Raw genomic sequence first — 16,376 nt, forward strand, 5'->3', positions numbered from 1 at the left:
GACTGAGTGTGGTATTGAGTCGACATGTCACTGATTATTAACCACTTCCTATTTTCGGCCGACATTTTGATTCATCAAACACACAGTGTAACCAATACGAGTCATAATGGCTGTATTCAGTTCAGGTGTCGCGGTGCCAAGGCCTCACTACTGAGCATGCTGACTCACTGGCACGCCTAAGTGGAACGTAACCATCATTAATGCCATTATGAACACCTGTGATTTTTATGAAATGACAAGTTAAAAGCTCCGGCACCAGAGATGTGCCTGATGCATGACCAAATCTGACAGCAATTTGCTAACATTTCAAATTTGGTGTTTAACCTTCTGCCACCTAATGAGCTAATGATGTCACACTCATAATACTTCCTAACAAATCAAATTTTGAATGGAATCTGCACTCCAAGGACCTGTTTCAAGGAAGACATTTTGGCTTTTCAAAGCAGTTAAGGAACAGGTAATAATGATGGCTTCAGTCCATTTAGACTCTGATACTGAGCATGCTGTCTGGGACACTTAATAGAATGGAGCGATTTGTTAATATTACTTTTGACACCTTGTGAAGTCAAGTAAAAAGGCTGTGTGCAAAATAACTCCCTGCCCACTATATAATGGGTTATATAGCAAGATCGCCATTTCAAAACGCTGTCCGAATGTACAGTGAGATTTATAATATCCTACATAACTGACTAAGAGTATCCCACAATGCAATGTGAAAAGTAGAGTACAGCCAATGGTCACTAACAACACATTACATACCATCATGCATTGGGCTGAGGGGGAAAGAAATTACCTGGCCAGTGTAGGAAATGTTTTTTCTCATTTGCTAGACGAGCTCACTGTACAGTCCACTCTGTAGAACTCCGTATGTGGTGAGCAGGTCATGGTTAATGAGTGGGTGATCTCAGACACAGCTCGTGTCCTGTCTGAAGTCTATAATCAGGATGCATTCTGCATGGCATACTTTTTCTTTTTACTTTTAGTACGTACTGTATGCAGTAATCCTAAAATACACACTACTTTAACCCTCTTGTTCCTGTATCTGTTGAAGCCTTAGCACAGCATTTTGGAGTACAGAGAACGCAGTTGTTACACTTAAGCGTGATTTCATCTGTCATTGTGGTGTCTGACATTCAGTCAAATGATCTTACAGTGAGCTGTCGAATGTGTGTGCTTTGTTTATATTTGCGTGACACACCATGATGTATGTGACTGAACTTCTGTGCGTAGAAGATTGTGGGTGAAAATAGCCAGAAAAGCCTGCTGCCCTGCAATACTGCGTGGGTGTAGTGGGACATCTTGTTACTTTTGGCATACTGCATTTCATATTCTTCTTACTGGGATGTGCTAAATCTTTTACCTTACGTATTACATAGTGTTGCAGTATGAGCACTGGAACACAGGGTGTATGTTTAGTTGTGTGCTAACACCGCTGGCACAGCACTGCAGTCGCAGCTGCAGGTAATTTATTAATCAGTACTAATGTGCATATATCTCTGCTGTAGTGAGGCTGGAGACTCCTTTATTGATTGCACACGCCAGAGCCATCACCTGGACCGGGTGGCAGTGGCTCTTCTTAAATACACCACCGAGTTCTGTCCGTCCATATTCCTTAGTCTCAACAAGTGGTAAATATGAGATTATGCTCACCTAACTGATGCAATTTGGTCATTTAGTCAAATGTGATTGATGCCAAGTTTTCATTTCAGCAACGTGTAGTTGATGCAACAACCCTAAATCCTCCAGATGATGTGCTTGAGAAACAATACAAAAATCAGTTGCTGTTAAATGTGTTTGTTGGACGTGATGGGATTTTATCTTCCAATATCTGGTTCGACCAGGACTTAATGCAGACAAATGTTCATCCTTTCCCATCCCTCCAGTGCTTGTTAAAGACCCCCGACAACCCGAAAGATTCACTAGTGTAGAAACTCCCACGTGATCCCTCACTGGCCTCCAACACACAAACACTACCAGCTGAGTTCAGTGCAGTGCCAAGCGAGACCATGGCACCTTTGTGTGGCATTAAAATCAGGTCAGTGCATGCTGGGTAAACGTATTTGGAACACCCTCATGCCTCACTTTTATCTTGTCAGCCGAGAACAATTTCTCTCAAAACAATGCTGCAACATCTGCAAGATGTAATCACTTTACCCAAGGCAGCAATTTGGGGATATTGGCAAACAGTTTTTCTTTCCAACGTGATAGTGTTCAATCAAACATTCTCTGCTTCTTTAAAGCTGCTGGTTTGGCCGTTCAGAGCAGTGCCATTTGTTTCTGATTGCTTTACATTATATATAGTATCATGTACATATGTATATATATGTTTATTTAACTACAACTCAAACTTTTAGGTGACCCTGCCTGACTCTACTGATAACTGGTCAATAGTCATATGTGTTCTTACCAGCGTTGTAGTAGCGGTCCAGCTTCTCCCATAAGGGCTCATCCTCACGCTGGAGATTGGACAGTTTGAGAGGTTCATAGATTGAACCTGAGGAAGGACACATCTGTTACACTCGAGCATTAAAAGTGTTAATGTTTTATATTCATTTATAGCATATATTTTTCAAATTGCATGCCTTAGTTGCCTCGTGAATCCTTACAATAACCTCCAAGAGAATGGATCACAATCGTGCCTCCTCAGTTTAAAATCAATAAAAGCCATAGTTTTCATCTCACAGTTGTATTTCCTTTTCATTTTTTCAATTTTGAGACAAAAAGCTTAATTCATACATTCCAACATGTAGATAACAAAATAATCAAACTCGTATGAGACAATAAAAAGTAGAGAAAATAAAAAAAGATAATAAACACATGAGTGAGTTCTGTTTTTCACTGCAACACATGACAAAACAAAGGGCTCAGTACACAAAACATTATTCAGGCCCAAAGCAAAAAAATTCAGATGGTAATGTGTCTCGCCACCATTTCTGAACATTTTCCTCTGAGCTGAGAGAGAGCTGGAGTTTGAGGGAAACCCCTATCTGTTAGACTTTCTCTATTTTCAGACACTTTTCACTTTGCCGAGATTTGCATTTTAATAGGTTCGACCTTGGGTCAATACCACAGGTACTGAAAAATTCACATTCTGGCTAAAATTAGCATAATTTCCATCAGCTTAGAAGTTGCAAGGGACAAAGCCAATTCATCTCTTTTTAAAGATAACACTTTAAAAGAGCATAGAGGAAGTCCAATATTCCAATTTTAATTTCTAACATGAGATCAGACAACTGTGAGCAGTTGTTGTTTGGCTGGTTTTACATAATCTCATGACTAACTTGAGTGATGCACTTCTCGAACACTACAGTACACTATATGACCATGATATGAGTTATATCACCACGTGATAGTGCACATTTATTCTGTGTAATTTCTGAGTCTTTCATGCTCACTGTGGAGAAAGAAGATTATCCAATACAGCTAAACCAACATACGGTCAGCAGCATGAGAGCTCAAGTGTCTAACAAACAGTCCTTACAATCAGAAAACACAGTAAACAATATGAAATAATATTACATGATGAGAAAATTGAAAAAGAAGCCGTTTTGTGATTTTCAGCTCACAATACATGAGGGCAAACCTGCCCTGTGACTACAATAAGCGTCTCATGTCCAGATAACAAAAAGGTTCTCTTGTGATCTTTACCCGAGTCCTCTCTGGCCTTCTGTGTGTGGCTGACTGCATTGTTCGCCTCACATCTGCTGCCACTACTTACCGAGTCTGTGAACTTTCCGATGGGGCCGGGCAGACGCAGCTACTGAAGCGGCCATTGTCAAAAGGCGCAATTAGGGTCAATCGTCTCTCTCAGCTAAATCACAAATCTACAGCAATTCACAGGAAGGGGTTAGTAGCACAGAGTTAGAATTTTTAAGACATGCATGAATCAACAATGCATTACAGTTTGGGTGATGATGATCATGAACAACATGCAAGGAATCACAATGCACTGGATCTGCTAAGGAATTCAAGTTATTTAAACCACAGAGAGAAACAGAGTCATGATGAATTACTATATGATGGTAATGCTAATTATGAGAGAGACTAAAATTAACTACATAACTAAATTAGGAGACAGCACTTGATTAATTTTTGCTTTTTTATGCTCATTAATTTTCACTTTAAAATACTATGGTCTCAATGCGGTAATGAAATTACATGAAATTAGTGAGAACAGATGTGTCTCATTCCATTACGTTTAATTAATGGAAAAGTCATAATATTGGTGCTAACATCAGAATATGCCTTCCTTCCATTCTCTCTGCCTTTAACACATTTTTCACACAGCAGTAACGAGGACACTGCTGGTTTATCTATCATATTGAAATCTATATTTCACAATATGAAGTGGAACTCATTTCAAAACCATGATTGCCATCATATTTATCCAGCTGCACAATTTATAGGACATGCAGACTCTCTGACTCCTGTACAGATTTATGATGTGGTACCCCAAAGTGAAAGTTTGGAAAGACCACCATAACTTATGGTGTCTTTCTCAGTTGTAAAACTGCAGATACATGTGTTTCTACTTTTGTTAACACATAGCAGTTGCTCTAGTGTTTTCCTTTACACTGTATAACGCTCTTTAAAGTTTTATCATGGGGGCACTTTCCCTGGAGTGACAGGCTGCTGGCTCCCACTGCAAGAACAAGCCCAGTGTGCCAGCCTCCACAGGCCCTCCTCCACCCACACTTCATGCAGAACACAGCACACTGAACTACAGGGAGAGATGTAACAGTGAAAGAAGACCTAATGAGAAGCTCTCAAAATAGCTCCTCTGTACTGCACATTTACACCTCTGACCTTTCATGCTTGTCCTGCACTGCAGTGGACAAACTAAATGGGCATATTCACCCCGTGTTCAGTGGCTTCACAAGCAGACAGTCTCACACAAGCACCGGCACAATAAAACACAATCCGGCGTCTCACACAGCACGATGTCATGCAGAGTAATATGTCAGACCTGATCTTTTTGATCGGGATTTGAATTCCAGGAGTTTCCAGCCGACATCTGCCAGGCTCGCCATGTTTACACAGTGTCAAAGGCGTCAACAAGTGAGAGGATTTCCGGTGTCATCCTTCAAAATAAAACATAGGAGTGCGGTTCGCGAACAATCGTTAACAACATCAGATGTAAACAATTGAGGTGGTTATTTAATTGACAATTAATTACAATTCAAACAACGTTTCACTTCAAATTATAGCGTATGGGAGTCTCGTATTTGTACTTTCCCTGCTTGACTAACAGTACGAGTTTATTCTGAAGGTAACCTTTCTTCATTTCCGTTTTAGCCCTCGCTTATCCTCTCTAACTTGATTCAGCTGTCAACTGTCAAACCACCCGGAAGCACGACACTGACGTAAACGAGGAAGCTGTAATATTTCATTGTGTAATCTTACTTCAGCTCACTGCCTCTACATTTTTCTAATATAGTGAAAATAACTGCACAGCTGTCTGAATTTAACATGAAAGTTCAACGAACTGCATAATTTAATCAGGAGAAGCTGTGATAACACCTCCTGCCGTACAGCTCTCTGCCGTATTGCAGTCGGTGTTGTTGTGAGGAGCTGCACTAGCATCCAAGCAAGGATGTGGATATCCAAATTCAATGTATTGGCGTTTTTCTTACTTTCTGTGGGGCAGAATACCACATATGCTCTCCAGGATGTCACGGCAGACCTGTTCGGTGCCGAAAATTATGGGACGGTGGCGGCGTTTGGAGATTTCTACGCGGATAAACAGACAGACATCTTCATCATCAGAGAGAGTATGCTAACTCTTCAGTGACGTTACTCTGGCTTGTTAGCTTATTATGGACTTGCACAAGTTGTATATGGCGCCTATACGATATTTAGCGCTACAGCTAAGTTTTAATACACGTTTCGCGAGGATAAGAAAATATAGAAATGTACGTGGACGAAAATTCGCCGTTATAATGCCACAAGAAATATATTACACTGTGTAAACATACGGCTCCATGCATAGGTCATCTGCTTCACTTTAAACGACAGGTAGATCCTCGTTCAGATTAAATGAGCTGTCATGTAATCAATGCCATGTTGACCTCGTATTAACATTTCAGAGTCTGAAGTGGTGATCTTTTTGGCGGACTCGAAAACGCCTTACTTCAAGCCCAAAGTTAACATCACCAAGAATATTTTGCCAAGGTAGGTGTGACTTTCAGTGCTATCTCATTCTCCCATTGTATCTAACATTTCACGTCCTGGTTTCTTTTCGTTAGTCAGTACTGAGGTGGTGACTCACACTCACTTTTCATAGTGGTCATGTTTACTCTGTAGGAAGGAAAAGCTGCATGTAAAAACCACTTAAGTCATTGGTTCTCATTTGATTGTGTTCAGCAACACCGTCATCACCAGTGTGGTTCCTGGAGACTATGATGGAGACTCTCAGATGGATGTCCTTCTCACAGCTCAGATCAACTCCAAACAGCTGACAACTGTTTTCATCTTCTGGGGGCACAACCAGTCATTAGGTACAGTTCTGTCACTGAATGGGTGGAGGACAGAAAAAACACTGATAAGGGATTTAATTCACCCTTTTTGGCACGTATGATTAGATTTTGACCCCAGCATAAGAAAAATAAGGATATTTTTTAGTCTAGTCTAGTGTTTATTGTATTTTTTTTGTTGTTGTTTTTACACATTGTGATACACATTTTTTTTTTTTTTACTAATAAAGCTACAGCTGAGTGGACCCTCTTTTTACAGCAGGTGTTTTGACTCTGTCAGACACAGTTGCAGTGTATGACATGACTAACTGCTGTATTGCAGTGCCGTCATTAATGTAATTACTTCGGTCTGTGCTTTTCCTGTCACAACAAGAAAGCGTGTCCATTGTAAGAAAGTATTTGAGTCTGATTAATTGGCAAGGATAATATACAACCACATCCACAGTACAATATTCAGAGACTTTTTACAGTGGAGAAGTGCACTGTCAGTTCAATAAAAGATCCCTTTGGCCATTTGTGTGTAAAATTTGACAGAGTTTAACGTCTTTGTTACCTGATAGTCTTACTTAAAACTATGAAGCAGGTACTAAGCATGGTAGCCTTGTTAAAATCTGAGCATTTGCCACTTTGACTTTGTGTGGGCCTTTTCCATGGAAGTCGTTTTCACATTTCACAGTGAAGGTCACAGGTTACATATGAGCCATCATTAATCACAGGTGTAGATTAATGGTGGCTGAATATCATCTAGATGTTTCAGGGTCATATTACTGCTCATGTTGTCTCACTGTCATGACTTATTGGGACACTTGAAGAGAACAGAGCTATTGTCAGTGTCTCTATACTGTCTGTTTTTCCTGCGTTTACTGACAAGTCAACATACCTGCTGTAAAAAGGCCTTTTATCAGTGAGTCCAGAATGATGAGCATTGACAAAACAACTTTGGCATTCAGCTACTCACCATACTTTAATGTGTTAATACTATATTGTGTTGTGCAATAACATGTTGTTAGTTCCCTAAAATAAGGCAGCAGTGGTTATCAACCTCACACTGTTGTCACTGTGTCCTGTGCCCATAGTAGATACAAGTATTTTATTTGTGTGTTCCTCTGGGTAACTTAGCTACAGTCACAGACTCACAGAAAACAGCAAATTAATTATGTTATTATTAAAGTAGCTGAGTAGAAAATTATAAGCTGCAGTTTAATGTAAACTCTGTTATCAGAGTCGTACCTTTTCCATGTAAAGCTGTTATCTCTTTACCAGAGGCAGAAACCAAAAAGAAAACCTTTATTAAACCGTTGCGTCTAACTTCATATTCAGTTGAACCTTTGTTCATCGCTGTTGACACTAAGACATCTGTTTAGCCTGATTTGACCAACCCACTGATTTTCTCTGTGCAGCACTTTTTCTTTTTTTCTTCATTTTTTGAGACCAAGTATTTCCCAGGGCATGTTCAATTCTTCCTTCTTCTGCAGATACGAGTGGGTGGCTCATGTTGAACAAGACCTTTGCAGATCAGCCTCTTGTTATGGAGTAAGTATCAAACTGAATGGTGCTAACATAAACTCTACTTTGCTTTAAGAATACTGTTAAAGTCAAGTTCATGTTTAGTCCAATGCGTCACCACCACTTAGTCACGATAGCTTCATAGTGACACACACTACTACAGTGTCAACAAGAACTGGATATGAAAGCATTTATTGAAACATTAGTTTGTATTTTTTGTATGTATCTAAAGGTTAGATCAGTGTTACTTTTGATGATGTGGTTAGATTTAATTTCACTGAAAAACAAATCTTTCCACAGTTTCAATGGGGACATGATCCCGGACATTTTTGGAACCACCAACGACCTATCCACTGAAGTTTGCTATCTCACTAATAGGTAATATTATGATTCCCAAACTCACTTTCTTCATTTCCAGTCTTTATTTCCAGATGCTTGCAAAGCTTGAATTAGTTTCTTAAATGCAGAGCATTTAACTCCTGCTGTTGCCTTCTGGGTTTTGTCCTCTTTAGGGAACAAAAGTGTGAGATTGCTCTCAGTTCACCTGTCAAGATGCGCATCCCTCACTCTAATGCTTTCATTGACCTCAACAAGGACTTCACCGCTGGTGAGTCAGTGATGTTTAAATAATGTCTAATGATCTCTTGACACAATGCATAAATTAAGCATTGCAAGTCCAGCTCTTTGTTTACATGTACAGCTTTTTTCACTCATGATCCGCAGAGTTTTCTTAGCGTGACAGGATGGTAAAGTGACTGTTAAAGACCTTTCTACCTTGGTGGTCAAGCGGTGGGTGGTAAACTGGCCATCACAGTTTGATGATGTGCCACAACATGGATTTTGCAATACTTTCATAACTGTGATGTATCAGTAATACTTCTATAAATAAGACATTTAATTTTTCTTCAAAAGTTCATTTGTGGTCTGAATGCGTGTCTTTACACAGTATATATGTTTGTAAAATTAAAATGAAAACATTTGCTACTTAACATACGCTCTAAGCTTTTGTTGAGAGTGCGTGATACTCTCCCATGTCCCTGTTTGATAAGGATACATACCATTTACTTAATTTAATATCAAAAAATATTAACTTTATTTAAATAAAGAAGACAGGACAGGCTACTCCTCTGAAAAATTTTTAAAAAAAAATGTAATACCTGTATATCATACCATCAGCATCGCACGAGTGAAAAAATACTGTGATTTTAACTTTTAGTATTTAACCCACCCTTAATGGAAGGACATGTTTTAAGACAATGTGAGAGCAGGCATCCCCCTTATAAATGTTCTTGTTCAAGCCACTATTTTATTTAGCTTCTCTGTGCGTCTTAATATACAGTACTGAAGGTATTTCCTAACATTGCAGATGAAGTGCACACAGCCATACAAACATACACTCTCAGACACTGTGTGACTTGCAGCTCAGATCCTTGACTGCACATTGTGCCATGTGCCATCGATTTATGACAACAGTAACCAAAATGAGCACCGCCGACTTTTCCTCCACTGTGGACTCTCAGTGTTTCCCTGCATGGATCAATAAGTGCTATTAATGTATATAGGAATGCTGGGTTGCAAACAAGACACAGTTGAGTTCTTGATTGAGATGCAAAAAACTGAAATCAAGCAAAGAGCCACCAGCGCTGAAATGATGAATTCTTTGGAGAATGAGCACCTTGGGAGGCGGCTTCTGAAAAGGGGAGTAATTCTGCACATTTAATTACATGAGGCCCTCTGAGGAACTACATGCCTTTGGCACATTTGTATTTTTGATCATACACGTCTCCCTTCAAAAGCTATACACGGGTCTCAAATGTAATCCACAGAGTAATGCTAACATACACCATGAGGCTACAATTCTACTGCATCCACTTTATATAAGTTTGGCTCTGAAATGACAATGTTTCCTTTGTCAGTTACAAATCAAGGACAGCCATAGTGATGTTAACGCACATATGTTGAGTAAGATAATGTGGTTTAGTTGTGGGATAGACAATAATGGATTAAGTGACATTAATATTGATTTTCTTTCACGTTTACATGTAATAAACCCACAGTTATTGGTGCATAGAATGGAGCAGAGAGTGAACAAGACCATACCAGCTCTCCAGAGCAGTACGCATCCCTCACGACAGGTCATTTGGCAGCTTCGCTCTCTCTTTCTTCTCTGTAACACCAAACTAGCCAGCTGTTCCATCCTCTACTGACTCAGAAGAAGGCAGGGTGCCGCTGAAGGATGTGTTCTACAAATAGATGCAAAGATACGGTGAAATCATTTCTGAGCTTAAGAGGAAAATTTAGACGTCAACTGCAGGTATGGGGGAAAGGCAAACTTTGACACTGGCAATACCTTAATGACTTGTATCATGTGTGGTTTAGTTTATAGTGTGTGTTGTTAAGTCACAATATTACCCCCACCCCATTCTCCATACTTGGCAAAAGGCTCAGTATGTATTTGTTTTGTTAATTCTAACTTAATAAAATGACCATCTGGCTGTGTTCATTTAAATCATTGAAAATATGTCTTTTAAAAATCTGGAAATTTTTTCTTGGAAAATTGTTAAGAGCTGCAAACAATGAGCCTTCAAATTATTGTGTGTAGAATAGGATTACCATATTTTCAGATTCTACCTGGTCCCTGATTTATAAATTCTCTCCAGACCACTGCCTACCTCTTTTCTTGTAACAAAAATCTCACAGGACGCACAAATTTTGTAGTTGTAAACTTTCAATTTAAGGACGTTGCTTCCTGAAGTGCGTTCCACAAAGTTTCTCCAGAGGAAACTCCAGGAATCAGACAAGAGGCCACTAATTTTCCAGTTGACTAAGAGAGAAAGGAATAGCCATTTTCTTCACCAGTGAATGGAAAAATCTCCTCATTCTTGTTTTACAGCATCACACAGCTGTTCCTGTAGCACTGTCACTTAGACTTATAGGAGGATTTTTTTCCCTCTGGAAACTAATCCTTGTGTTTAAGGTAATCACAGAGGATTTAGTCATGTCAGACTCACTGCAGGTATCTTTGTGTGGTGTGGTTTTATTCCCAGGCCTGTCACAGTTCAACCAGAGCAGATTTTAATTCATATTTAATCTGTTCAGGGATTATGAGAAAGTCAATAAACATAATGAGATCTCGGTGGCAATATTTGGTGTTTTGGTTTTAATACAGATTGCATTGTGTTAGAGCAACATTTATTTTCTACTGCTATGTTAAGGTGGCTTCAACTCATCAGTCTGTCAGACTGATGGCCTGTATGTCAGTCTCCCTTCGACTCTCCTGATGGACTCACCTCTAACTTTTTCTCTCCTACCCGTATGTAAACAAATCTTTGTGACTTTTTAACTGCGTGTTCTGTGTTAGTGTTCTGTGAGTGAACATGCTGCAGGAACAACACAGCATGAGAAGGAGAACCACAGTTGCACATGTGTTGGATGTCAGACGTTTTGGCTGCCTCAGTCTGTGGGGGCATGCAGATGGATTGATGGATGGACCGAGCGAGAGAGAAGAAAGTAGGCAGGAACGGATGGAGAAATAAATTGAAGTCGGAGAGGATGAATGCTTTTGAAGGAAAAGGATAGTAGGAACGATAAAGGGCAGTGGAAGGGTGGGAGATGAGCAGAGGGGAGGGGGAGTTTTCAGCATGGCTCAGCTCTCTGTCTGCTGTGACCACCTGCTCCTCTAAGCGTTACCGGCTGGAGCATCACAGTGTGGCTTAAGGAGGGAGAGAGAGAGTTTTTCAGACAATCTGGGTCCTGCTAGTTAGCCTGTTTTAAGATAAATGACAGTTGGAAGCTTTCCAGCTGCCACTGATGCTCACATTGGCTTCATGATGATAAAAAGTCTCTCTTTGAAAGTGCCTGATTACCAAAATGTCTCTTAAAAATATCATAGTCTATATGTATATGTTGCTTAGAAAGGAAGCCCTGTATATCACTATGCATCAGTTAGTAATCAGTAATGCTGTTCCTAGGATACTTTATTCATCAAGTGCATTTGCATTTATCATTTATCCTCTGGGAATTTAGTCTTCCCCAGTTTGCTAATGTTTTGGCTGAAGTTTGACGAAACTAATTTGAAGCACCTCAAGCCTTATAATTTTACAGCTCATAGTTAGTCATATTGGTAATATTAATGAGAAATGAGAGTATGAATGCACATTAATCTAAATTAATCTTAATTGAGGTGTGTAGAGTTAAGTTACTGTGGGGAAAAAGTGTGAATCACTTAAAAATGCAAATTGGGTAAACAGGGGAAAATGAAAAAAGTTTCGAAACTTATTTGAATTTCACAGATGCCTCGTAAAGATATTGGCGGAGCACAACGTTTCTTTGCAATGATGTCCGTTGGCTAATGGGGAATTACAAGTCTAACTGAAGACCATCTTAATGACTGTGTTCAAAGGGACTGTACAGGGAAGTGCCTTAACTAGATCCACTAATCGACAGTCAGTCACAGGACAAATTGAAGTAACGCTTCTAAGCCCAAGATGGCAAAACAAGTAAAGACTGGCAATAAATCTTTATAATGGAAATGCATTTAGAATCGTAAGTGGGACACATGGCTGTCATCATTTTGAAAAAGGGTTTCACACTGGAAGCCCTAAGTGTCCCCTCTGTCACCCACCAGCACTGTAATGCAGTGAGGTATTTTGTCAGTCGGTCCAAGGAGGATGAGGGCTGTTTCAGGGCTGTGTCACGACTCCAATCTCGGTCCAGTGTCATAGCTGTAAACAGTCTCATGGTAGTGTATTGGCTGACCTCAGTACATCTGCACCGCCAGCAGAAAAAAAAGCCTGGAATTGTTTCCTGGCCGGTGTCAAGGCCTCATTTAGGTCGCTTATTGGACTCTCCAGCCAACCAACCTGGCGCTGACATGCTGCATATGGCCTGTAATCTCTTTTGTTACTATCATCCTCGTCCAGCCAGTGTCTCTAACAGCAACGCGTTTTTAACAGCTTTGTGTTGATGTTCCTTTGTTTCCCGGAGACCTTTTTCTGTTTCCACACATTCAGGCCTCTTTAAATGACTACAGCTTTTACCAGCTGACTTTTACCAGCTGACTTTGGTACTTAACAATAATATATGCAGTGTCAGTTGTCAAGAGTGTAAGGAAAGATGAGACACAGGAGTGGATCAAACATTAGTTTAGGAGAACTTGGCATTTAGCCCATAGCCCCTTGCATCGATCCACAGATGTTTTTCTGAAAGAATAAACCTTGTCATCAACATTTTTGCCCAGTTACCTTTCTAACAGTCAGCACCTAGACAGTGCCACCCCACACGAAGGCTGTGTGTGCAGTATATTGCTTTCCTTGCACCACAAAAGCTAGCTTATAATTGAACTGGCTTTGTAGATGTACTTGATGATGATGTTCTATCTGGTCACCTCTGGTGACAGCTAATAAGCTGGGAAAAATGCTTTTGCGGGACTGCCAGCACGTTCAGATTCACACAATAGAAGGCTGACGTGAGCAGGTGCTTCTGTAGCCCTCATTTGAATGGTATACTCTGAAAGTATTCACCTATATTAAATCTGTCTCCAGTCCTGGGTCATAGTAACCTGCCAGGGCCATATTAAATCATGATACGTGAAGAGCCCTGCCAGGCAGAAAGCTACCGGGAGCACGATTATAGCTTGTGAGGGAAAAGGTAGTAATTGCAAAGTAATTATAGAAGCCATTTTGGGAAAAACATGCACAAAGACAGCAATACTGGCATAAGGATCCATTGCTAGGCAACGGGCATGGTAATGCTCTGTGCAGCAGCCAATTAAACTACTGTAGCTGTGTGTCAGAGTGGCTTGCTGATTGTCTGACTAATAATGTGGTGGTGATTGGGGAGGGGGGGGGGGGCAGATTTGCCACCTAACAAGGGTAGTCAAGAAGAAGAATTGATTATACAGGGATTAAGTTTACGTTTGGATGGTAGAGTAAGACATTTTTTACAGCCATTTTGATAATCAGGCATTATCACAGAGCAAGAGACTTTCACCCTCTGCTGAAGTGTATTGTAAGGATTTTAAAATAATGATAGAAAAGACAACTTATTTGTCTGGTATTATTGATAATAATAATAATAATAATAATAATAATAATAATAATAATAATAATAATAATAATAATAATAATAATAATAATAATAATGTAATACTTCCCCACTCTTGTTTATAAGCCTGGTTTCCCAGTTGAATTAAATAATATGCTCCCATCAAAATGAGCACTACAGCAAACAGGATCATAAACAAAGCCCCATCAAACAGCAGCCTGATTCGCTGCCCTAAAACATCTGTGGACTGATGCACTGACACTCTTGATCAAATAACTTTATGACATACTGTGTGTATAGCTGTTGTTCATAAGAAACAAAGATTTGCCAGTGATGGTATTTGTGTGGTGTGATTAACTATATTGACTGCAGAGAAAGTCTTAGGCGATAAACTGTTGGCCTGATTAGCTGAAGTATTTTGGCCAATTAGTATCGCTCCGTCAAACTGGAAATAATGTGTTAGTGATTTGGAAAAGTTTTTCCATCTATTCAAATTTAGCCACTTGGGCAATCATTTGAAAACCCCAGTTTTCACTGGAGGAAAAAGCTGGCATAGTGTGGATTAAACAAAACAAAATTAATTTGGCTTATTTACAAGTATCCAAACAACTGTCTTTTCCAACAATCCTACAAAAGCAGAACATTTCCCACTGCTAAACCCTCAGCACACACAGCCACATGTAGCCTACATCTTCATTAACACATCAGTTCTTCACATTGTGATTGCCCCATTTTATAGAGATTTGGAGTGAGCTCACAGCCATGTTAGGAGCGCCTGCTGCGCTGCGCCAGCCCTTTGAGGTGTGTCGTTTGTAGCATCTCCGCCTCCAGGAAAGCTGGCACAGCGTCAAACGGGCAAAATGGTGTTTATTTTAGTGAGCACAGGTGTTTTTGCAGATAAATGAATAATAGGAATAAATGAGGCAGAGCATTTCCCTCTGATATGCACAGCACTGCGACCATGGCCTGAGGTTGTACTTTCTCTGTCCCAAAATAAACTCCCTAGTCTCGAAGAAAACATGGACACGGACATGCACAAAGGCTAGTTGTGAGTCACCTGAACTGAGGTATCTGTGAAAAGGACTAATCTCTGAATTTGTCACTGTCAAGCTGCCTTTCCATTCATACCAACATAAATAATAATTGTGTTTCTTGCTAGCAGAGTGACTGTATGGATCAGTCCATTTGTTGATCAGTCTGCAACTTCAGCCTACACTACACTGAAATATTGCAATAACTATATGATGGATTGCATTTCAATGACATATACTGGAATTCATGGGACCTTGAGGATGAATCCCACTGACTTTGGTGATCCTCTGACATTTCCTGTGGTACCACCACCAGATTAAAATGTGTATTTATCCAGTAAAATATCTCAGCGTCTACTTGATGGTTTGGCTCAGAACTTGGTACAGACATTTGTTGTTCCCAGGGGATGAATGCCAATATTTTGGTTAATAACCAAATACCCACAAAACGAATGTCATTCCCATCAGCCTCAGCTGTGATTTTTGCTAAGCGCTGATAAAGAAATTCTAGCATACTGGGACACTAAGATTGTGAACATGGTAGCTTTTTACATCAGCATATAAACCTTGTCATTGTGGGCTCATCAGCATTGCTGACATTAGCATCTACCTCAAAGTACTGCTGTGCAATTCTACAGCCTCACAGCTCTGCTAGCATGGCTGTAGACCCTTAGGGCTCTATCTTGGTAATGGTGCAGAGAATGAAATGCAGTGTTGCAATGGTGACCTGACATTTTGCTGCGATGTACTGAGGTTACTTACTCGACAGCCGGTTTGGTTTAGCCCAGTTAAATTAAGCAAAAGAATATATGATGAATGAAACAGTGTGGGAAGGCAGGTACAGTAGGTCCCTGGTTGAATATGAATCAGTGAAGTTGTGCTCACGTGGTTCCTTGGAGTGCACGATAGACCTCCAGAACACCAGGACACGGTTGGTTTGATGATCAGTCTTCCCAGTCTGCAGGATTTCAGGCTCTTATTCTGGTGCAAAGTCAAGTGTTTGATTTTTCCGAAATCTCTGAAAATCCTGATGTAAATTGAATTAGTTGGCACAAATAGTCACACATGTAGACATATCAGTGTATTCAGTTACTTTTGCTGTTGGCACACTCCACTGATGCATGCCTTGCGTACACACACAGTCACACACTTCGTTCCAGTCCACGGAATGAGCTTTCCCATGCTTGTTACAGCAGCTCTGTGAACAGTTTCTGTTTACACATACGCACATGTGCAGCATAAAGAAAGTGTGCAAAACAGGACGGGAAGTGTATGTGTGTGTATGAGAGGGTTTGGACATAATCCTCCCTATAGCTGCTGC

The 16,376-nt window shown here is 40.1% G+C and overlaps 2 protein-coding genes across 5 annotated transcripts in view; one reads left to right on the forward strand and one right to left on the reverse strand.

Annotated features, from left to right (window-relative positions):
• The window catches only part of phkb (phosphorylase kinase, beta), a 107,160-nt gene extending 102,094 nt beyond the window's left edge, over positions 1 to 5,066 (reverse strand). For 2 of the 4 annotated variants that reach the window (XM_037094513.1, XM_037094514.1), the window contains exons 1-2: positions 4,967 to 5,045; positions 2,408 to 2,494 (exon numbers count right to left, since the gene is read on the reverse strand). In XM_037094513.1, coding sequence (XP_036950408.1) covers positions 2,408 to 2,494; positions 4,967 to 5,030 — 151 coding nt within the window. In that variant the 5' untranslated portion in view covers positions 5,031 to 5,045. Of the gene's footprint in view, positions 1 to 2,407; positions 2,495 to 3,718; positions 3,828 to 4,966 lie in introns of all 4 variants that reach the window. The other 2 variants (XM_037094515.1, XM_037094516.1) reach the window with 2 other exon arrangements.
• A 312-nt stretch (positions 5,067 to 5,378) lies between these two features.
• Positions 5,379 to 16,376, forward strand: part of itfg1 (integrin alpha FG-GAP repeat containing 1) — a 138,183-nt gene continuing 127,185 nt past the window's right edge. Inside the window, exons 1-6 of the mRNA XM_037094518.1 lie at positions 5,379 to 5,771; positions 6,087 to 6,171; positions 6,364 to 6,497; positions 7,949 to 8,006; positions 8,280 to 8,357; positions 8,492 to 8,586. Of these exons, the coding sequence (XP_036950413.1) occupies positions 5,594 to 5,771; positions 6,087 to 6,171; positions 6,364 to 6,497; positions 7,949 to 8,006; positions 8,280 to 8,357; positions 8,492 to 8,586 (628 nt within the window). The 5' untranslated portion in view covers positions 5,379 to 5,593. The remainder of the gene's footprint in view (positions 5,772 to 6,086; positions 6,172 to 6,363; positions 6,498 to 7,948; positions 8,007 to 8,279; positions 8,358 to 8,491; positions 8,587 to 16,376) is intronic.

Source organism: Acanthopagrus latus, chromosome 4 (assembly GCF_904848185.1).
Source record: "Acanthopagrus latus isolate v.2019 chromosome 4, fAcaLat1.1, whole genome shotgun sequence".
Lineage (NCBI taxonomy): Eukaryota > Metazoa > Chordata > Actinopteri > Spariformes > Sparidae > Acanthopagrus > Acanthopagrus latus.